The sequence below is a fragment of the Bombina bombina genome, chromosome 6 (genome assembly GCF_027579735.1).
Source record: "Bombina bombina isolate aBomBom1 chromosome 6, aBomBom1.pri, whole genome shotgun sequence".
Lineage (NCBI taxonomy): Eukaryota > Metazoa > Chordata > Amphibia > Anura > Bombinatoridae > Bombina > Bombina bombina.
In genome coordinates, this window is record NC_069504.1 from 493,564,525 (window position 1) to 493,587,695 (window position 23,171).

General features: G+C 38.6%; 1 protein-coding gene across 1 annotated transcript in view; it reads right to left on the reverse strand.

Moving 5' to 3' along the window:
- The window catches only part of ICE2 (interactor of little elongation complex ELL subunit 2), a 420,662-nt gene that overhangs the window by 179,532 nt on the left and 217,959 nt on the right, over positions 1-23,171 (reverse strand). The window contains exon 11 of the mRNA XM_053717350.1: positions 22,620-22,749. Within this exon, the coding sequence (XP_053573325.1) occupies positions 22,620-22,749 (130 nt within the window). The remainder of the gene's footprint in view (positions 1-22,619; positions 22,750-23,171) is intronic.

Below are 23,171 nucleotides of genomic sequence, written 5' to 3' on the forward strand. Positions count from 1 at the left end.
ACTGATAAACCTGTATACATAAACAGGACAACATTATATGATTGAAGAGTCTAGTAAATGTCCAATCGAATCAACTCTAGGTAATAAAGATAAAAATTCATAACCTGTGTATATAAACAGGAATATACCATTTGATTGGTACAAAACATATACCGCAATTCTGGTAAGGGACGAAATAACTTATTACCAAGTACCATTTATTGAGAAGGTACAATTGATACAAAAATTGTTCAGACTGTCTTTATCATATAACACCAGATATTACATTAACTTGGCCTGGACACACGTTTGGAGCATAAGATTCACTTCTGACTGAACAGTACAGTCGCTAATATAAGCAATTTTTATTGAAGGTGTCTAATGGCTAGGTATTCATAGACTCCCAGAATGATCAATCATGATTTGTAGCTTATTATAAGAACAAATATCGGTTTCTTTATAAAACCCACTGTGCAAGACAATGTGTACACCATAAACACGAACTGACAGATATATGTAAGGGAAGGAGAATTGAGACTGAGCATTAACTTAATAGACATAGGATTTACGCAATATTAGCAAGTCAACCCTGTCTCCCCACATTACATTTATTTGATTACAGGTGACGAGAATAAATTCCCCAATTTACTAAATCTTATTTATTAAACATATTTCCATAGGTGATGGCCTCCAATACCTCAGGCCTATATTAAAAATATTTAGCCATCACCTTTATTTAGAAATACCCAACAGAGTGGTTATTTTAATATATGTATGTTTGTGTGTGCGTATTTTAATCAATAAACTAATAAAAGTTATGTTTTAATAACACCCGGATCACACGCCTCTTCAGCCTAGGCATAGAGTGCTAGCTGCATTCTGTCAGTGGATCCTCTATCCACTTCTTTCTTGCTATAGTTCTAATCAATGCAGAGCACCAACCCACAGTTTATAAACATAATCCATTCCACTTGTGGCAAAATTTAAATGCAACAAGTAGGACGCTAATTGACTTATTATTTGTGGGGACTGCCACAGTAGTGCCATTGTAAACCTTTGTAGTTTAGAATAGGTGAGATTATACCTAAAGCACCAATAGCAAGACACTTCATATGTATGGACAGGGAACCAAATGTTTCTCATTTTGTGGTAACAAAAACAGAGGGGGGAGATAGATAAAACAAACTATTGAGAAAAGAAGCATATTGGATTTTCACTATAGCTACTCCAATAAGTAATCTTAGATACGATATTGATTTTTTTTTGTCCAGTAGAGTTTTTTTCTCTCAAATACCAGTATTCTTGACACATTTCTCAGGATGCACGGAACCTCAAAAAATTTAGAATATATAGATGTTTACTCATATTCTTTCTTTTAGTCATCCTATTGCTAAACTTAGGTAGTTACTTAGTCATCCTATTGCTAAACTTAGGTAGTTACTTAGTCATCCTATTGCTAAACTTAGGTAGTTACATAGCATTTTAGATTAAACTTTGTTAGATGGTCTCTAGGTTCGATTACAGTATTCCAATACCTCTGTCACACCTTATATATACTCTAATTCGACCTCTTATACATAGATTACATTTAGGATAAAATACTTTGTATTGTAATAATACTTTGTTAGATTACACAACACCCTGGTTCTACTCACAACCTGTCCTCACTCCTGAACACAGGTCTCTCTGATTTTGCCACTAGCCTCCTTCTGATACAGAATAGCTTCCAGAAATTTTAAATCGATACCTAGTTATTATTTATTGCTCAATGGCTGACAGGAATAATTTCCACATAAAAATATAAGTTTATTTAGATTTATTCAGCACACGAACAAACAAAGCACATTCTTGAAATAACCTATTATAGGTGGAGCAAATCATTTCTGAGTATCATGTCTCTTTAAACAATGCAAAAAAAGCACAGGAAGAATTTGAAGACATAAATAAACATAAAAGCCAAAACAGGAGATCATGCTCTAAAGAAAAAAATGTTATCAAGAAAAAAGTTTCCCAATTGAGGTTTTAGAGGATAAAATTATTACAAGATTTTTTTTTTTAAATAATGATTAAAGAATTATTATTTAGAATAAGCATGATGTACATTTCAGACTGTTTCTATGTATAGATAAACATACCTACAAAAAGAGAATTGCACTGCTAGATCAGCAGCATGAAATATTCATTCTACCATATTAGCTAAATATAAAAAGCTGCAAGTACGTCATGTTCGAGTGGGACTCAGGGTGTGGCATTGCCATGGCAACCATGGAACAAAACATACATTTTTTTCCAGAACAGGAAATCATAGTCAGAGAATTTAATCAGTAAACCGGATGAATATGGGCAGCTGCAACAGAATGACTCACAATGGACCTCAATCTGCAGTTTAAAGGTGTCTCCTCTCTTAAAGTGTTAGTAATTCCCAAGTTCAAAGTGCACCAGTTCAAACGGGGTTTTAAAAGTCTCCCTTGTGACACTTTGTATTAATGACAAATAAGTTCTACATCATATTTGTTTTTTTCTCTTTTTAAACTTTCTGTACTTTGTTTTAGGAAAATAAAGAGACACATTATTTGTTTTTTTTACGTCAAATATAAAGAGCAACAGTTAAACATATTAAATACATTTTTGCATAAATAGGGTTAAAGGGATAGATAAGTAACAATTTTACTATCATGATTTTGAGCATGAAGTTTTAAACAACTTTGCAATTTACTTCTCTAATCAAATTTGCTTAGTTCTGGTATCCTTTGTTGCAGAATAAACCTAGGTAGGCTCATAGGAGCAAAGGAGCGTGCATGTCTTAAGCACTTTATGGCAGCAGTGTTTGCAACAATGTTTGGAACATGCGCCTGTAAAGGGGCAAATTTACAATTTACTTTTATCACCAATTTTGCTTTGTTCTCTTGGTATTCTTAGTTGAAAGCTAAACCTAGGAGGTTCATATGTCAATTTCTTAGACATTGAAGACCGTCTCTAATCTAAATGCATTTGGACAGTTTTTCACCACTAGAGGGCGTTAGTTCATGTGTTTCATATAGATAACATTGAGCACATGCATGTGAATTTACCAAGGAGTGAGCATTGATAGGCTAAAATGCAAGTCTGTCAAAAGAACTGAAATAAGGGGGCAGTCTGCAGAGGCTTAGATACAAGGTAATTACAGAGGTAAAATGTGTATTAATATAACTGTGTTGGTTATGCAAAACTGGGGAATGGGTAATAAAGGGATTATCTATCTTTTAAAACAACAAAAATACTGGTGTTGACTGTACCTTTAACCAGAGGTCAGGTTAAAAATAAAAAGTTGCCCCAATTGCCCCCAAAATAAAGAGGACAGTACAGTAACATGAAATAAAAATATGAACATGTTAACTTTGTGAAAAAATAACTGCATAAAGCAGTTATAAGGGGTTAAAGTGAGGGGATGTGGGGTGAAACGACACCTAAAGTGCCTTTACATAGGAGTCAATGGGGGGCTGTGTTTTCTCCATAAATATATATGTATATGCTTATATACATATATATTTAAGTATTTATGTGAACGCCAGCTTGCATTCGCATTGCGCCTTACTTGTAATACAAGCACACATGTACGTGCGTTTGTATTTTCAAGTTAAAGGGACACTAAACCCAATTTTTTTCTTTCATGATTCAGATAGAGCATGCAATGTAATCAACTTTCTAAAATACCCCTATTATCAATTTTTCTTTGTTCTCTTTGTATCTTTATTTAAAAAGCAGAAATGTGATGCATAGGAGCTGGCCCATTTTTTTGAGAACCTGGGTTATGCTTGCTTATTGGTGGGTAAATGTAAGCCTCCAATAAGCAAGCGCTATCCATGGTGCTGAACCTAAAATAGGCTGGCTGCTAAGATTTACAGTCCTGCTTTTAAATAAAGATAGCAAGAGAACCCAGAAACTTGGATAATAGGAGTAAATTAGAAAGTTGATTAAAATTTCATGATCTATCTGAATCATGAAAGAAAACATTTGGGTTCAGAGTCCCTTTAAACGCACATATTGCGCTCGCATAAGCACAAATCTGCACTTAAATTATAATCTAGCCCATAGAGTGCACACTCCTGAGGTCATGTGTACCTACCTAGATTTGCATATCAACAAAGGATACTAAGAGAAAAAAAGCTAATTTAATAATTGAAGTATACAGGAAAGATGTTTGATATTTCATGTTCTGACTAAATCATGAAAGCATAATTTTGACTTTTTTGTCCATTTAAGTAATGTTTAAAAGTGCATCATTGCATACAAGTCTTCGGTATCTAGTGCTCATAAGCGGACATGAACAACTCCTATAGAAAAAAACAAAACAAAATTTATGCTTACCTGATAAATTTGTTTCTTTCTAGAAACGGTGAGTCAACGGAATCATCAATTACTCTTGGGAATACCACTCCTGGCAAGCAGGAGGAGGCAAAGAGCACCACAGCAAAGCTGTTAAGTATCACTTCCCTTCCCACAACCCCCAGTCATTCGACCGAGGGAAAAGGAGAGAAAGGAAATAACACAAGGTGCAGAGGTTTATATAAAAAAAACTGTCTGAAAAACAGGGTGGGCCGTGGACTCACCGTGTCTAGAAAGAAAGACATTTATCAGGTAAGCATAAATTTTGTTTTCTTTCTTAAGACACAGTGAGTCCAAGGAATCATCAATTACTGTTGGGAATCAATACCTAAAAGGACACCGATGATTAGGGAGGGACAAGACAGGTAACCTAAACAGAAGGCACCACTGCTTTATGAACCTTTCTCCCCAAAGAACCTCAGCCGAGGCAAAAGGATCCAATTTGTAAAATTTGGACAGGGTATACAGAGAAGACCAAGTTGCAGCCTTGCAAAACCGTTCCAGAGAAGCTTAATTTTTGAAGAAAAAAAAGGAAATTTATGCTTACCTGATAAATGTATTTCTTTTACGATATGACGAGTCCACGGATTTCATCCTTACTTGTGGGATTTATACTCCTTCTTACAAGAAGTGGCAAAGAGCACCACAGCAGAGCTGTATATATAGCTCCTCCCTTCCCTCCACCTCCAGTCATTTGACCGAAGTTAGCAAGAGAAAGGAAAAGCCTAAGGTGCAGAGGAGACTGAAGTTAAGGGAATTCAAGTTCCACCATAATACATATAGTGCCTACTGATTACCCCTTCCCAAGTAGGGAATAATGTCAGCCTGTTCTGATGTATCAAGTCTCCCCAGAAGTAAAGGACTGAACATACCTCAATGCTGCTTGTAGCATGACACCGCTCTCCACACTGAAGATTTTTCTTACAATACCTTCAGAAGCTCTGTGGGAACCAAAATGGATCTTAGATAACGTTTGCTAAGATCATCAACAACAGGGCAGAATAAATTAAAGTCTCCATTCCTCTTGGGAATCCAGACTGACGATTTCTCCCTGAGGAAAATAGCACTCAATGGCACTATTTTAAAATAAAAAACTTCTTGATTGAAGACTCTAAACTAACACCTCACTTTACCTCTTCCTATTACTAACACAGGCAAAGAGAATGACTGGAGGGAAGGGAGGAGCTATATATACAGCTCTGCTGTGGTGCTCTTTGCCACTTCCTGTTAGCAGGAGGATAAATCCCACAAGTAAGGATGAAATCCATGGACTTGTCATATCTTGTAAAAGAAAAAAAAAAAGACAGCCCTAGTGGAAAGAGATGTAATTCTTTCCAGCAGTCTCCTAAGCAAACCAATTATTCTTCTCAACCAGAAAGAAGAAGAAATAGCAGAAGCTTTCTGACCTTAAGTTTCCCAAAGAAACAAACAAACAGGGCAGAACACTAGCGAAAAAAAAAAAACGAAAAGAAAAAAAGAGATGAGAAAGTCGGAACTTAAAGTGAATGTAAATTTTGATGCTAAAGTGCCCGGTTTTTAAAAATTCGATTAAAAACAGGGGCACTTTAATTCATCAAAATTTACATTTCACTCGTGTTGTGAAAAAATACTTATCTTTTAATCTTGACAGCCGTTCCAGCTTCCTCCGCCCGTCGCAAAGCCTCTTCCTTGGTCTAAAATGAGGAATCCGGCTTCCTCCAATCACGGCATTGAACCAGACACTGATTCCCCCGGGGGGAAGCTGTGATTGGAGGATGTCCGATCCATCATTTCTAACGTCAGAAATGGCTTGCGACGACCGGGGGAAGATGGAAGGCTGTCAAGTTTAAAAGGTAAGTATTTTTTCACAAAACAAGTGAAATGTAAATTTTGAAGCATTAAAGTGCCCTTGTTTTTAATCAAATTTTTAAAAAACGGGCACTTTAGCATCAAAATTTACATTCACTTTAACCTGGGTTCAAAACCAAAACCTCCAGCTTCAGGAGCAGTGGCGCTAACCACTACACCACATCTCCCTGAAAATAAAACTTGAAAGCAGACACAACCTCCAAGTTGTGTAATAAACGTTCTTCAGAAAATAAGAACTAAGACAAAGAGAAGGAACAATAATTTGCTGATTAAAATTTCTGTCCGAAACCACTTTAGGAAATATAGTACGAAGAACCGCCTCAACGGCATAAAAATTAGATGAGGCGAATCACACTGCAAACCTGAGAGTTCCGACACTCTCCGAGTAGAAGAGAAAGCAATAAGAAAACCTTCCCCTCCTCCTTGCACCTAAGGCAAAGAGAATGACTGGGGGTTGTGGGAAGGGAAGTGATACTTAACAGCTTTGCTGTGGTGCTCTTTGCCTCCTCCTGCTGTCCATGAGTGGTATTCCCAACAGTAATTGATGAATCCGTGGACTCACCGTGTCTTAAGAAAGAAATGGTTTAGACAAAAAGCAAAGCTCTGTATTATATTTTGAAATATTTTTTGAAGATATAACAGCGTTTTTCAGTATCATGTCATTTTGAGTAAGGTCTTCTTTGTACAACATTTTGTCTTCAAAAATAACTTTGGATTGATACCATGTCATGTAAAAAATATAGGACAACAGTCAGCACCAGGCTTGTACATGCTTTTAAAAGCAGCGCTGCACTGGCATAAAGTGATTATGCTTAAAAGGAATGTTAGAGAAAAAAATGTGAGGCAATGTGAACTCATCTGCATATCCAGAATCCCTTACTCCAACTGAATCAAGGTTCGTTTGTGCTTTATTTGGAAACAAAGTCAGTTTGAGTCTGCAGACATCAAACACACACAATGCGTGATTTTAAATCCCAAACTAAATTTTTAAGCATAATAAAAAGAAATACAAAGCACATTTATTAGAATACAAAAAACAAGGCTATGTAAGTGAAATATTTGTTTCGCCTGCCTATCTTGAAATTTTGTTTAATCTGCGCCAACCATATTAGCAGAAATGCCTGCTGCAGATTGTCTGATCTTACTATTTAGTGACTTGATTAGAACAGCGCAGGAGCAAATTTACATTTATTCCCTGGTATGCCACAGCAAAAGAGAAAAGTTATATATTAACCCTTTCCGGTCCTATTAATTTTAAATAAGTGCGGCAGCAGGTCTTATTTATTTTATTACCATCAGCAAAAGGGATACAGATGGGAAAGTGTGCAGTTATTTTATTATGGGAAAGTGATGTGTCACCTTATTATATATATATATATATATCTCCACAGACTGACAGCAGATTGACAAATAGGCTCAGCTGCTCAGCATATCCAGATCCCTTGGACACAACACTAAGGAGGTTGTGCTGCCAGGCTCCTCCCTCCCGGCTTCTCATTTCTCCCCATTCAGGGACAGTGGGGAATCTCTGATGGCTGTTGGCCAGTGCCCTCTGTGTCTGGGTTGTTCCGATTCCTGCAGCGGTTCCGTGCGTCTAGTACCAGTGATCAGTGCACAGCGCCGCATCTAGCCTAGCTGTGCACCGATCACTGGTAATGTCACTGGGAGTTTTGGCACCTTTCCAGTCCTATGTCGGAATATATCAGACATTGGACCGCAAGCGGTAAAACCTTTTGTCGGATATATTCTGACATAGGACCGGAAAGGGTTAACAAACACGTCATTTTATTTAGAAGTCCTATACAGTGTTTATGCATAGCTTTAAAATAAAGTGTCTGCCTTCTCCTGTTGTAGCTCTAAAAAAATTGAAAGATTAAGGGGTCGATTTATCAAAGGCTTTGCAAGCCTTTCAACCCACTACGGCTGCAGGTTCTCACAAGAACCTTCACGCCGTATTTAACAAGCAGCGGTCATCAGACCGCTGCTTTCCTATTCTTTCGCCACCTCTAAAGTGGCAAAATTCAATCTCCGCGGTCTAGTCCGACCGGGGGGATTGACAGCTCCTGCCCACACGTGATTGGCTGTGCCTGGGCAGGGGTCGGGATTGCATGCGAGCACAAAATAGCGCTCGAGTGCAATGCTGAATTCCGCATGGGGAATTCAGCCGGCCAGAGGCAAGCTGCGGCAGACAGGGGCGCATGTGCACCCCTGTCTGCCTCAGCTTGATAAAATCCCCCTAAATCTATTCTTTCCCATATTAACAAGCTAGAGGACAGGTTTAACAAATGTATACATTTATTACTAGAGTCCACTAAAATTTGTATTATTTTCTATGTATTTATCTATTTCCACAGTTGGATCTATCGGATACTGACCTTGTAACATCATCATTTAGTTCCTGAACTTATCCTGCTGTACAGACATAGGAGCTTGATGCCCCGTATTTCTGGCGAGCTGCAGGCTTGCCAGAAACAGCAGTTATGAAGCAGCGGTCACAAAGACCGATGCTCCATAACCTGTCCGCCTGCTCTGAGCAGGCGGACAGACATTGCCAGAAATCAACCCGATCGAGTATGATCGGGTTGATTGACACCCCCCTGCTGGCGGCCTATTGGCTGCGAGTCTGCAGGGGGCGGTGTTGCACCAGCAGCTCTTGTGAGCTGCTGGTGCAATGCTGAATAAGGAGAGTGTATTGCTCTCCGTATTCAGCGAGGTCTGTCGGACCTGATCCGCACTGTTGGATCAGGTCCGACAGACCTTGATAAATAGAGGCCATAGGCGCTTGTTGAAACTGCGATTAACGCCCCCAAATGTAAAGATTAACAAAACAATAGGGAATTGAGCTACTGCTATGTAACGATTAGCTAGATTTCCTTAAAGGCACATTTACATGCAAAAAAAAGTGCTCTAATAAGTGCATACGTGTGTTTAACACCTTAAAAAGGCATTAAACACATAATTAAAGTGGGCTGCAGAGAACTGGCTAAGAAGGAAGTACATTTGCTAACAGAAGGAAATCAAAAAGTCTATTAAAATCGCTTACTCTATCTGAACCAAATTTTACTTTCATGTCCCTTTAAATAAGACTGGAAATCCCAAACTTTTCTTTCATGGTTTGGATCGAACATACAATTTTAAACAACTTTCCAATTTCCTTCTGTTACCAAATTTGCTTCATTATCTTGTTATCCTGTGCTGAAGGAACAGCATCGCACTATTGGAAGCTAGCTGAATACATCCGTGGCCGGACTGTTATCCGACTGACGCTTGTCCGACGGACAATATTCCGAAAGACATTTATCCGGCTGCTGGGTGGGAATGAAGCTTAAAAATCACGGTTTTATAACATTTTTAATAGTGGACTGACAAAAGACAATTAAATCAATTTATATATAACATATTAATTATAATATATAATATTATAATTATAATAATTATATTATGTGTTAAAAGTACATTGTGAGGGTAGAGACCCATGGATAGGTTCCCAGAGGCAGTTGCGGCGCCCGAGTCACTGATTGTAACAGAAAATTTTGGATCGTATCTGCCCTCGGCCGAATGTATCTTGATTTATTTAAGTAAATCTTATATATTATGTGCTATTGCCTTTAAAAAGTCTAATCTTGAGTATTCACTGTATTTTTCTAAAACTTTCATTATCCTGTTTATGATTTCATATTTTTTTTTTGGTTTTCTCAGTTCAACTCCAGAATTAATTTTTTCAATTGTTAACTCCCATTCTGCTTGTTCTTTTCTTATTTTTGAAACTAGTCTGCAAATGCTTGGGTGGGTTACAGACATTTGTTGGTCAAATGCTCTGTGCCATCCTTCTAGAGAGTTGTTTGTTCTAGGTAACCCTAGTTTTGTTCTTTCAAAAGTGTTCCACATCGTAATATCGAAAGTAGGTTTTCTTCTTGTACCTTGTTGTAGTTCACCAATCCAGGTTTTTTCAAAATAATTTAAAAATTCAGATAAAATGTTACTGTTTTGTTTTTCTATTGATTTTACAAAGTCATTAAATGTTTCAACTACATCTTCCACTGGCACAAATGCTAATGCTTCTAAGCATTTTATGATCAGAGCATTTTTTTCATTATTATACCATATTTTTAAGCCCAAAGATTGTATTTTTCTCCACAGGCATTGGGAAAAATGGAAAAAGCATCCATAAATTATTGTATTTTGTAAACAATTTGTCATGCAATTTATTGCTGCTCTTTCAAAATCTACAGTAATTGATATAGGATTGATATCTGGATTTTTTTCTTTTATAATACTAAAAATTAAATTATAAGTTTCCTGATTTTTATTTTTTGATATGCAGTATACTAATGGTATGGTATGGTTATCTTCTATTAAAACATGTATTGTATACAACTGAAAACCTAAAGGAGCGGAGTCAAATGTTCCGTCACAGAGCAGTGTTGTTTTTTTGAAAGAAGATCTACATTTTTTTTAGTAGACAGAATGATTAAATTTTCACTTTCGTACATGATGAAATCTTCTCCTCTGGTTGTTTTTCTTAAATCATCATTTAAAATGTTTCCATTTGGTGTTGTTCGATGTCGACGTACCATTCTGGCAAGAGTTTCTTTTTAGGTAGTGCTCCTGCTGCTTCAAGGGGGAAATTAGAAGTGTAATTTTGTATTATGCTTGATGTTACTTCTTCTGAATTTTTAGCAACTTCTTTTATTTTTTCAATTGTTTTCATAGATAAAATTCTTGCTGCATTAGGTGGATGTGAATGATTTGATGCATCTTTTTCAATTATATCATTAATGGTTTTTAGCCTTCCTCCACAAAAACCTTTTTTTTCACATCTCCAATATGTGACATTTTCTTTTTTTTTGTCTACAATGTATGCATAACCTTCATATAACATTTTTCTTCCTCCTTTACACGTCTTTATGAACTCCATTTTTTTAATTTGATGTTTTTTTTAAATTTATTTATTTAAGTGTTTGTGTTGTTTTTTTACCTCAGTAGCCACAATATACATTTAAATTTTCCGCTTTTTTACTGATGACAATTACGCAATTGCGTGATTGTGCTGTTCGGCTTGCAGTCGGAAGCAGTGTATTTCGGACATATGTCTGACGGACGAATGTGTTTCGGCATTTTGTCCGTCGGAATTTTGTCCGAGCACATCTAGTTAGCCAATCACAAGAGACAAATGTGTGCAGGCACCAATCAGCAACTAGCTCCACCTATTGTAAGATATGTGCACATTCTTTTTCAACAGGACATACATTAAGATACATACATATACATGTCTATAATATATATATATATATATATATATATATATATATATATATATATATATATATATATATATATATACATACACGCATTGCAATATTCATAATAATCTTAATAAAGTGTTATACTGCGTATTTACTGTAAATATTTCACATTCCAATGCTCTTCACAAATGGGAATATGTTCTATGTATTTGTAAATATATACATGTGTGTATATATCTCTATCTGTATATATCTATACCTATATATAATCATCTATATATACACACACGCATATATATATATATATATATATATATATATATATATATACACATATATATATATATATATATATATATATACATACACAGGGAGTGCAGAATTATTAGACAAGTTGTATTTTTGAGGATTAATTTTATTATTGAACAACAACCATGTTCTCAATGAACCCAAAAAACTCATTAATATCAAAGCTGAATAGTTTTGGAAGTAGTTTTTAGTTTGTTTTTAGTTATAGCTATTTTAGGGGGATATCTGTGTGTGCAGGTGACTATTACTGTGCATAATTATTAGGCAACTTAACAAAAAACAAATATATACCCATTTCAATTATTTATTTTTACCAGTGAAACCAATATAACATCTCAACATTAACAAATATACATTTCTGACATTCAAAAACAAAACAAAAACAAATCAGTGACCAATATAGCCACCTTTCTTTGCAAGGACACTCAAAAGCCTGCCATCCATGGATTCTGTCAGTGTTTTGATCTGTTCACCATCAACATTGCGTGCAGCAGCAACCACAGCCTCCCAGACACTGTTCAGAGAGGTGTACTGTTTTCCCTCCTTGTAAATCTCACATTTGATGATGGACCACAGGTTCTCAATGGGGTTCAGATCAGGTGAACAAGGAGGCCATGTCATTAGATTTTCTTCTTTTATACCCTTTCTTGCCAGCCACGCTGTGGAGTACTTGGACGCGTGTGATGGAGCATTGTCCTGCATGAAAATCATGTTTTTCTTGAAGGATGCAGGCTTCTTCCTGTACCACTGCTTGAAGAAGGTGTCTTCCAGAAACTGGCAGTAGGACTGGGAGTTGAGCTTGACTCCATCCTCAACCCGAAAAGGCCCCACAAGCTCATCTTTGATGATACCAGGCCAAACCAGTACTCCACCTCCACCTTGCTGGCGTCTGAGTCGGACTGGAGCTCTCTGCCCTTTACCAATCCAGCCACGGGCCCATCCATCTGGCCCATCAAGACTCACTCTCATTTCATCAGTCCATAAAACCTTAGAAAAATCAGTCTTGAGATATTTCTTGGCCCAGTCTTGACGTTTCAGCTTGTGTGTCTTGTTCAGTGGTGGTCGTCTTTCAGCCTTTCTTACCTTGGCCATGTCTCTGAGTATTGCACACCTTGTGCTTTTGGACACTCCAGTGATGTTGCAGCTCTGAAATATGGCCAAACTGGTGGCAAGTGGCATCTTGGCAGCTGCACGCTTGACTTTTCTCAGATCATGGGCAGTTATTTTGCGCCTTGGTTTTTCCACACGCTTCTTGCGACCCTGTTGACTATTTTGAATGAAACGCTTGATTGTTCGATGATCACGCTTCAGAAGCTTTGCAATTTTAAGAGTGCTGCATCCCTCTGCAAGATATCTCACTATTTTTTACTTTTCTGAGCCTGTCAAGTACTTCTTTTGACCCATTTTGCCAAAGGAAAGGAAGTTGCCTAATAATTATGCACACCTGATATAGGGTGTTGATGTCATTAGACTACACCCCTTCTCATTACAGAGATGCACATCACCTAATATGCTTAATTGGTAGTAGGCTTTCGAGCCTATACAGCTTGGAGTAAGACAACATGCATAAAGAGGATGATGTGGTCAAAATACTCATTTGCCTAATAATTCTGCACTCACTGTATATATATATATATATATATATATATACACACATATACATACACATACATACACACACACATATACACACACACCCACCCACCCAACCAAATACCATCAGATAGAGGTAGAAATATGTATTTATAAATAAATAGAACATATTCTTCTATGTAAAGAACATTGGAATGTGAAATATTATTTTTATGTCCGGTTATTTCACTTGAGAAAAGGGTGTTAGTTTTTCTTTCCACTTTTTTTGCTTTATTGACTTCTATGGGGGAATAGGTTATCACACTTGCGATATTCTAAGTTCAGATTTTTACGTGCGTCGAGTTTCCGCTTGAGTGAAAACAGTTTACTTTGAACTCATAATACGAGTGCAACCGGACGTGCACAAAAAGTTTACTTCTAGAGCACTTAACGCTTGAGCGTGAGCGTCAAATAGTGCTCCACAAAAGTTAGATGTGCACTTTCCAGCAGGGTAATTATATATATATATATATTTACCCAGTCATACACAGGACACTCCTAGTTGCTTTGCTGCTTCTTGGGATTTTCATTTTATCGTAAAGCTTTCAACATCCTTATAACTTATTCCCTTACTACAGCAAGAGCTTGAGGATCATATGTGGTCAACTTATAGTATGCACATATTACCAAATATCCAATGTTTTAGTTCTTGCTGAGCCCTTTCTCAAGAAAAACACAGCATCAAAAACGACTCCCACCACTCAAACATACACAATCACTGAAATCATGCCTAGGCTGAATTTCTCGTTCACACCACTATACTGCCCTCTACTGGGCAAACACAACTGTGCTATTATCAACTAGAATACAATGAAGTTAACTGGCTGGATTTTTTATTTAAAACAAATGCATGCCGCAGGATATTGAACCATAACACTTAAATATTTATCAAATGTGTATGGAATACAGCAATACGATAAACTGCTTTCAAAATACCATCTCTAAAACTTATTAGTTTACATTATGGAGACAATAACAGAAAAGGACTTCCTTCCTGTACACATTTATAGCAAAGTAAGAGCCCAACACTTTATGGAGAGGAGAAAGTGACACAGCAAAATAATATATGCTGAATATATTTAATAAAGAGGGTAAGAACCATTAGAGAGAAATTAGTAGCAGAAGTGTTAAATGACACAAAGTAAAGTTCTGCCCATGCTATAAGTGATAGAAAAAGTGTTAAATGCAGCTTTTAAAACACCACGCCCCAGCCTGGGTGTCCATACATAGCAGGTCTTCCATAATCTTCTATCTGGTAAAAATAGTATAAAGAAAAAATGCAGACGGAAATGAAGACATTTCACCTCAGGAATTTTCTGTCGGTCTAAATATGTGTTGAATTCTTACTATGCACAAATAAATCTTTTCTTTCATGTATTGTGTTACAGGAACTTCCCCGATACAAAGATATACACATTCATATTGTGTAGCTACATCAGTCATATTGTTACAAAATCATAGATAAACAACCTATCAGTTGCATGAGTAACTAACTGAAGGGTAAACATTGCTATTTGTGCTATGGGCACATAAAACATCATAACTTTAATGTACATTGTTAGAATGCAGAATATCCAGTGACATGTGGCTTGATATTTAAAAACAAAATGCCCCTTAAAGGGACAGTCTACAATATAATTTTTATTGTTTTAAAAGAGATAATCCCTTTATTATCCATTCCCTAGTTTTGCATAACAGTTATATTAATATACTTTTTACCTCTGTGATTACCTTGTATCTAAGAACCTTCTGACAGCCCCCTGATCACATGACTTTTTATTTATTATCTATTGATTTGCATTTTAGCCAATTAGTACTGTGTTGTGCTGACTCAAATAACTCCCCGGGTGTGAGCACAATGTTATCTAATATGACCCACATGAACTAGCAGTCTCCTGCTGTGAAAAGCTAATAAAAAAAGCATGGTTTAAAAGAGGTTTAAATGTTATAAAGTATATTAATATAACAATGTTGGTTGTGCTAAGCTGGGGAATGGGAAGTAAAGGCTTTGTCTATCTTTTTAAACAATAACAATTTTAGTGTAAACTGTCTCTTAAAAGTGAAGGTCAATTTCGATGTTTTAGTGCACGTTTCTTTTAATAATGGTATTAAAAACAAGGGCACTTTAATTCATCAAAATTGACATTTCACTCGTTTTCTTCAAAAACAGAATTTATGCTTACCTGATAAATTACTTTCTCTTGTAATGTATCGAGTCCACGGATTCATCCTTTACTTGTGGGATATTCTCCTTCCCAACAGGAAGTGGCAAAGAGAGCACACAGCAGAGCTGTCCATATAGCTCCCCCTCTAGCTCCACCCCCCAGTCATTCGACCGAAGGTTAGGAAGAAAAAGGAGAAACCATAGGGTGCAGTGGTGACTGTAGTTTAAACAAAAACACTACCTGACTTAATAGCCAGGGCGGGCCGTGGACTCGATACATCACAAGAGAAAGTAATTTATCAGGTAAGCATAAATTCTGTTTTCTCTTGTAAGATGTATCGAGTCCACAGATTCATCCTTTACTTGTGGGATACCAATACCAAAGCTTTAGGACACGGATGAAGGGAGGGAACAAGACAGGTACCTTAAACGGAAGGCACCACTGCTTGTAAAACCTTTGTCCCAAAAATAGCCTCCGAAGAAGCAAAAGTATCGAATTTGGAAAATTTGGAAAAAGTATGCAGCGAAGACCAAGTCGCTGCCTTACAAATGTGTTCAACAGAAGCCTCATTTTTAAAAGCCCATGTGGAAGCCACTGCTCTGGTAGAATGAGCAGTAATTGTTTCGGGAGGCTGCTGGCCAGCAGTCTCATAGGCCAAACGGATGATGCTTTTCAGCCAAAAGGAAAGAGAGGTAGCAGTCGCCTTCTGACCTCTCCTCTTACCAGAATAGATAAACAATGAAGTTGTTTGTCTGAAATCCTTAGTTGCTTGTAAATAGAACTTTAAAGCACAAACCACATCAAGATTGTGTAACAGACGTTCCTTCTTCGAAGAAGGATTAGAACACAGAGAAGGAACAACAATTTCCTGGTTAATATTCTTATTAGACACAACCTTAGGAAGAAAACCGGGTTTGGTACGCAAATTTACCTTATCTGCATGGAAAACCAGGTAAGGTGAATCACACTGTAAAGCAGATAACTCTGATACTCTTCGAGCAGAAGAGATAGCTACCAAAAACAAAACTTTCCAAGATAAAAGCTTAATATCTATGGAATGTAAAGGTTCAAACGGAACCCCTTGCAGAACTGAAAGAACTAAATTCAGACTCCATGGCGGAGCCACAGGTCTATAAACAGGCTTGATTCTGACTAAAGCCTGACTAAATGTTTGAACGTCTGGTACCTCTAAGATAAAGTGGTTTTGGTAGGAGCGCCAAGAGAGGCTAGGTCAAGGAATGAGTTGAACTCAAACACCAACAGGGTCCAATAATGAATATTTTAAGGCAATAAGTGATGTGGATGGAAACCTAATGATAGGATGGGTGATCTGAAGATTGTGTCTATACAAATTTATTACACATATATTATAATCAAATCACATAAGGAATTAAAAATTGAAAATTAAAAATTGAACATTAGACATTATAAATGTTAAAAAAGACATGGATCCATGTTAACATGTACACATAAAAATAACAATAAAATGCTAGAGTTATCTAGAAATGTAGCGTCTATAAACTATAACAGATATCTTGATAATAACTAAAATAGGTTGGACTCTTAAATACAAGGTAGTGTTAAGTGAGAACACTCCAAATGCGGATATGTAATAATGGAGATGATGGGATTAATACAAAAAATACAATAGATACAGCAATACAATAAAATTGTACTCTTATAAAAAAAAAAAAATTAAAAACCAAATAAAAATCAAAAGTCTTATGTGGGTATAAATAATGTCAATTTCTTAGCATTTTTCTTATGGGTAACTAGGGACCCATTGGTATTAGGAGCTATAGGTCCTTATTAGTTAGCGCTGGTGGATTATCTCCCCTATCAACGTCTGGTACCTCTGCCAGACGTTTGTGAAAGAGAATAGACAAAGCAGATATCTGTCCTTTTTAAGGAACTAGCTGATAATCCTTTCTCCAATCCTTCTTGGAGAAAAGACAATATTCTGGGAATCCTAATCTTATTCCATGAGTAACCTTTGGATTCACACCAAAAGAGATATTTTCGCCAAATCTTATGGTAGATTTTCCTGGTGACAGGCTTTCTAGCCTGAATCAGGGTATCAATAACCGACTCAGAGAAACCACGCTTTGATAGAATTAGGCGTTCAATCTCCAAGCAGTCAGACGCAGAGAAATTAGATTTGGATGCTTGAAAGGACCTTGTATTAGAAGGTCCTGCCTCACTGGTAGTGTCCATGGTGGGACAGATGACATGTCCACTAGGTCTGCATACCAGGTCCTGCGTGGCCACGCAGGCGCTATCAGAACCACCAAAGCCCTCTCCTGCTTGATTCTGGCAACCAGACGAGGGACGAGAGGAAACGGTGGAAAAACATAGGCCAGATTGAAGGACCAAGGCGCCGCTAGAGCATCTATCAGCACCGCCTGGGGATCCCGGGACCTGGACCCGTAAAGAGGCAGTTTGGTGTTCTGACGGGACGCCATCAGATCCAATTCTGGAATGCCCCATAGCTGAGTCAGCTGGGCAAATAGCTCCGGGTGGAGTTCCCACTCCCCCGGGTGAAAAGTCTGATGACTTAGAAAATCCGCCTCCCAGTTGTCTACTCCTGGAATGTGAATTGCTGAGAGATGGCAAGAGTGATCCTCCCCCCACCTGATTATTTTGGTTACCTCCGTCATTGCTAGGGAACTCCTTGTTCCCCCTTGATGATTGACGTAAGCTACAGTCGTGATGTTGTCCGACTGAAATCTGATGAATTTGGCCGCAGCTAGCTGAGGCCATGCCTGAAGTGCGTTGAATATCGCCCTCAGTTCCAGAATGTTTATTGGGAGAAGAGCTTCTTCCCGAGACCATAAGCCCTGAGCATTCAGGGAGTCCCAGACTGCACCCCAGCCCAACAGACTGGCGTCGGTCGTTACGATGATCCACTCTGGTCTGCGGAAACACATTCCCTGAGACAGGTGATCCTGAGACAACCACCAGAGAAGAGAATCTCTGGTCCAGCTGTATTTGAGGAGACAAATCTGCATAATCCCCATTCCACTGTTTGAGCATGCATAGTTGCAGTGGTCTGAGGTGTATCCGTGCAAAAGGGACTATGTCCATTGCCGCTACCATTAGTCCGATTGTCTCCATGCACTGAGCTACAGATGCTCGAGGAATGGAATGAAGGACTCGGCAAGTGGTTAAGAGTTTTAACTTTCTGACCTCCGTCAGAAATAATTTCATATCTACTGAGTCTATCAGAGTTCCTAGGAAGGAAACTCTTGTGAGGGGGGAGAGAGAACTCTTTTTGATGTTCACCTTCCACCCGTGAGACCTCAGAAAGGCCAATACGATTTCCGTGCGAGACTTGGCTCTTTGGAAAGTCGACGCCTGAATTAAGATGTCGTCTAGATAAGGCGCCACTGCTATGCCCCGTGGTCTTAGAACCGCCAGGAGGGACCCTAGCACCTTTGTGAAAATTCTGGGAGCAGTGGCCAATCCAAAAGGAAGAGCCACAAACTGGTAATGCTTGTCCAGAAAGGCGAACCTGAGAAACTGGTGATGATCTTTGTGGATAGGAATGTGCAGATATGCATCCTTTAAATCCACGGTGGTCATATATTGACCCTCCTGGATCATTGGTAAGATTGTCCGAATGGTCTCCATCTTGAATGATGGGACTCTGAGGAATTTGTTTAGAATTTTTAGATCCAGGATTGGTCTGAAAGTTCCTTCTTTCTCTGGAACCACAAACAGGTTTGAGTAAAAACCCAGCCCTTGTTCCGCAATTGGAACTGGGTGGATCACTCCCATTGTATGTAGGTCTTCTACACAGCGTAAGAACGCCTCTTTCTTTGTCTGGTCTGAAGACAGACGAGAAATGTGGAACCTTCCCCTTGGAGGGGAGTCCTTGAATTCTAGAAGATATCCCTGGGATACAATCTCTAAGGCCCAGGGATCGTGTACATCTCTTGCCCAGGCCTGAGCGAAGAGAGAGAGTCTGCTCCCTACTAGATCCGGTCCCGGATCTGGGGCTACCCCATCATGCTGTCTTGGAGGCAGCTGCAGGCTTCTTGGCCTGTTTATCCTTGTTCCAGCCCTGGTAAGGTTTCCAGGCTGCCCTGGGTTGTGAGGTGTTACCCTCTTGCTTTGCAGCAGGGGAGGATGAAGCGAGACCGCTCCTGAAATTCCGAAAGGAACGAAAATTATTTTGTTTGTTCTTTGTCTTGAAGGACTTGTCCTGGGGGAGAGCATGGCCTTTTCCCCCAGTGATTTCTGAAATAATCTCTTTCAATTCAGGCCCGAAGAGGGTCTTTCCTTTGAAAGGGATGTTCAATAGTTTGGATTTTGACTACACATCGGCCGACCAGGACTTTAGCCATAGCGCCCTGCGCGCTAAAATGGCGAAACCTGAATTCTTTGCCGCTAACTTAGCTAGTTGGAAAGCAGCATCTGTGATAAAAGAATTAGCCAGCTTAAGAGCCTTAATTCTGTCCATAATGTCCTCATATGAGGTCCCCGTCTGGAGCGCATCTTCCAGCGCCTCGAACCGGAAAGCAGCTGCAGTGGTTACAGGAACAATGCATGCAATAGGTTGGAGAAGAAAACCTTGTTGAACAAAAATTTTCTTAAGTAAACCCTCTAATTTTTTTATCCATAGGGTCTTTAAAAGCACAACTGTCTTCAATTGGTATAGTTGTGCGTTTAGCAAGTGAAGAAACAGCCCCCTCCACCTTAGGGACCGTCTGCCATGGGGTTAGATATGGGGAACATTTTCTTAAAAACAGGAGGGGGAACGAAGGGAATACTTGGTTTATCCCACTCCCTAGTAACGATATCCGCAATCCTCTTAGGGACCGGGAACACATCAGTGCAAACAGGAACTTCTAGGTACTTGTCCATTTTACACAATTTCTCTGGAACCACCATAGGGTCGCAGTCATCCAGAGTAACTAATACCTCCCTGAGCAATAAGCAGAGGTGTTCTAGTTTAAATTCAAAAGCCAACGTATTTGAATCTGTCTGAGGAGAAACCTTTCCTGAATCGGAAATTTCTCCCTCAGACAGCACATCCCTCGCCCCCACTTCAGAGCGTTGTGAGGGTATATCGGATACGGCTACTAAAGTGTCACAATGCTCATTATCTGTTCTTAAAACAGAGCTATCACGCTTTGCAGGTAACACGGGCAGTTTAGATAAGAACACTGAGAGGGTATTATTCATAACTGCCGCCAAGTTTTGCAAGGTAAAAGAGTTAGACGCACTAGAGGTGCTAGGCGTCGCTTGAGCGGGCGTAACTGGTTGTGACACTTGGGGAGAGGTTGACGGGCTAACCTCGTTACCTTCTGTCTGAGAATCATCTTGGGCCACATTTTTAAGTGCAACAATATGTTCTTTAAAGTGTATAGACATATCAGTACAAGTGGGACACATTCTGAGAGGGGGTTCCACCATGGCTTCTAAACACATTGAACAAGGACTTTCCTTGGTGTCAGACATGTTTAACAGACTAGTAGTAATACAAGCAGGCTTGGAAATCACTTTAATCAAGTAAAAACACACTTTGAAAAAAACGTTACTGTGCCTTTAAGAGATAAAAAAGGCACGCAATTTTGCAAAACAGTGAAAAAAAGCAGCAAACTTTTCTAAATTTTTACAGTATGTACCTAAAGCATTAGTAAGATTGCACCACTAGCAATATAAACGCCTTAATGCCCAAACCGGATCGACAGTAGTAAAAAAAAAACGGTTAAAGAAAACTTCAGCACCTTGCCACAGCTCTGCTGTGGCCTTACCTGCCCTTAGGAACCATATTTGTGGGGGAAAAAACTTCTTATAGGCCCTCAAACTGCAGCAGGACCCTCCATGTGAAACAGCCTGAACTAGTCAAAATAACTGCGCATCTGAGGCCAGAAATTAGGCCCCTCCCACCTCACTCCAGTGCTTGTGAGGCCTAAAGAAACACCCGAAGTGTTTTAGTAATAGCCATGTGGGTAATAACCCCTGAAAGAAACCCAAAGGAGCCTTCAAAGTGTCTCAAAAAACGATATTTTCAATAAAAACCGTTTGCCCTGAAATAGTGTCAACCAGCATAAACTAGCCCTGTTATGTAAGCTTGAAATTCTCTGAATACAGCTTACCCTTCCCTCATGGGGATATTAACAGTCTTTTCTAGCATTATCACAGTCTTGTCTAGAAATAAATGACTGAACATACCTTATTGCAGCCTAACCTGCAAACCGTTCCCCCCAACTGAAGTTCTCTTGTACTCCTCAGTCCTGTGTGGGAACAGCAGTGGATTTTAGTTACAACATGCTAAAATCATCTTCCCCCTGCAGAAATCTTCATCCCCTTTCTGCTAGAGAGTGAATAGTACACACCGGTACCATTTAAAATAAACTCTTGCTTGTAAAAAATAAAAACTACAATTCTAACACCACATTCACTTTACCCTTCCGATTGCTTAGAGCCGGCAAAGAGAATGAATGGGGGGTGGAGCTAGAGGGGGAGCTATATGGACAGCTCTGCTGTGTGCTCTCTTTGCCACTTCCTGTTGGGAAGGAGAATATCCCACAAGTAAAGGATGAATCCGTGGACTCGATACATCTTACAAGAGAAAACTTACCATTTAATCCTGACAGCCGCTGCAGCGCTTCCTCCGCCCGTCGCAAGCCCTCTTTGCGGGTCCAAAATGACGAATCCGGCTTTCTCCAATCACGTTGTTGCCTCAGGCCATGATTCCCCCGGGGGGAAGCCGTGATTGGAGGAAGCCGGATTCGTCATTTCTGATGGATGAAGAGGCTTCCGACAGCTGGGGGAATCTCTAGAGCAGCTGCCAGGATTAAAAGGTAAGTTTTTGAAGAAAATTAATGAAATGTCAATTTTGATGAATTAAAGTGCCCTTGTTTTTAATAGGATTATTAAAAACCAGGCACTCATTCATCGAAATTGACCTTCACTTAAAGGTAAATAATATGCTAACAAAAGTTTGGTCAGATTATGTATTCTATTTTGATCTATCTGTTCTGATTTACAAATATTCCATACCGTATCTCAAGAAGTATAAAGTATATTTCTGGCATGAAGAGGTTATAAGATAATGCTAACTCACCAATATAAAATGCGCTGTTGGAGTTTAAGAGGCTCTCAGTCCACAGACGGCAGCTTTCACTCTCCGTCAGTGCTTCTGCACCATAACACGACTGGTAATTCATTTTTGCCAGGACATGTATGGGTGTATGCTAAAGGATAAACATAATATGATTGGTTGGTTAGGGACACATGCAATGATTTATTTTACTGTTAGATATTAAATGGGAGGTTTATATTTCAAGAACACATTCAAACTACTAACTTTTTTCTTTTTGAAAATACATTCCCCCCACTAGAGTGCTCTCAAAATAAGAAACATCTCTGTGTCCATTAAATTTAAACAAATTAGTTTTGGGTATATAATCTTCAGGTCTTCTTCTGCAGGAATTAGTTCCCTTATACCCAAGGACAAAGAGAGAGAAAACAACAACAACAACAACAACAAAGAAAAAGAGTTTGACTCTGATAAAATGGACACATTTAGGCAAATGTCACAAGAAAATTATGTATGGCGGACCTCATACAGTTCTACTACAAGTGGGAAGAAAAAGTATACATCGGTTTCCTAGTT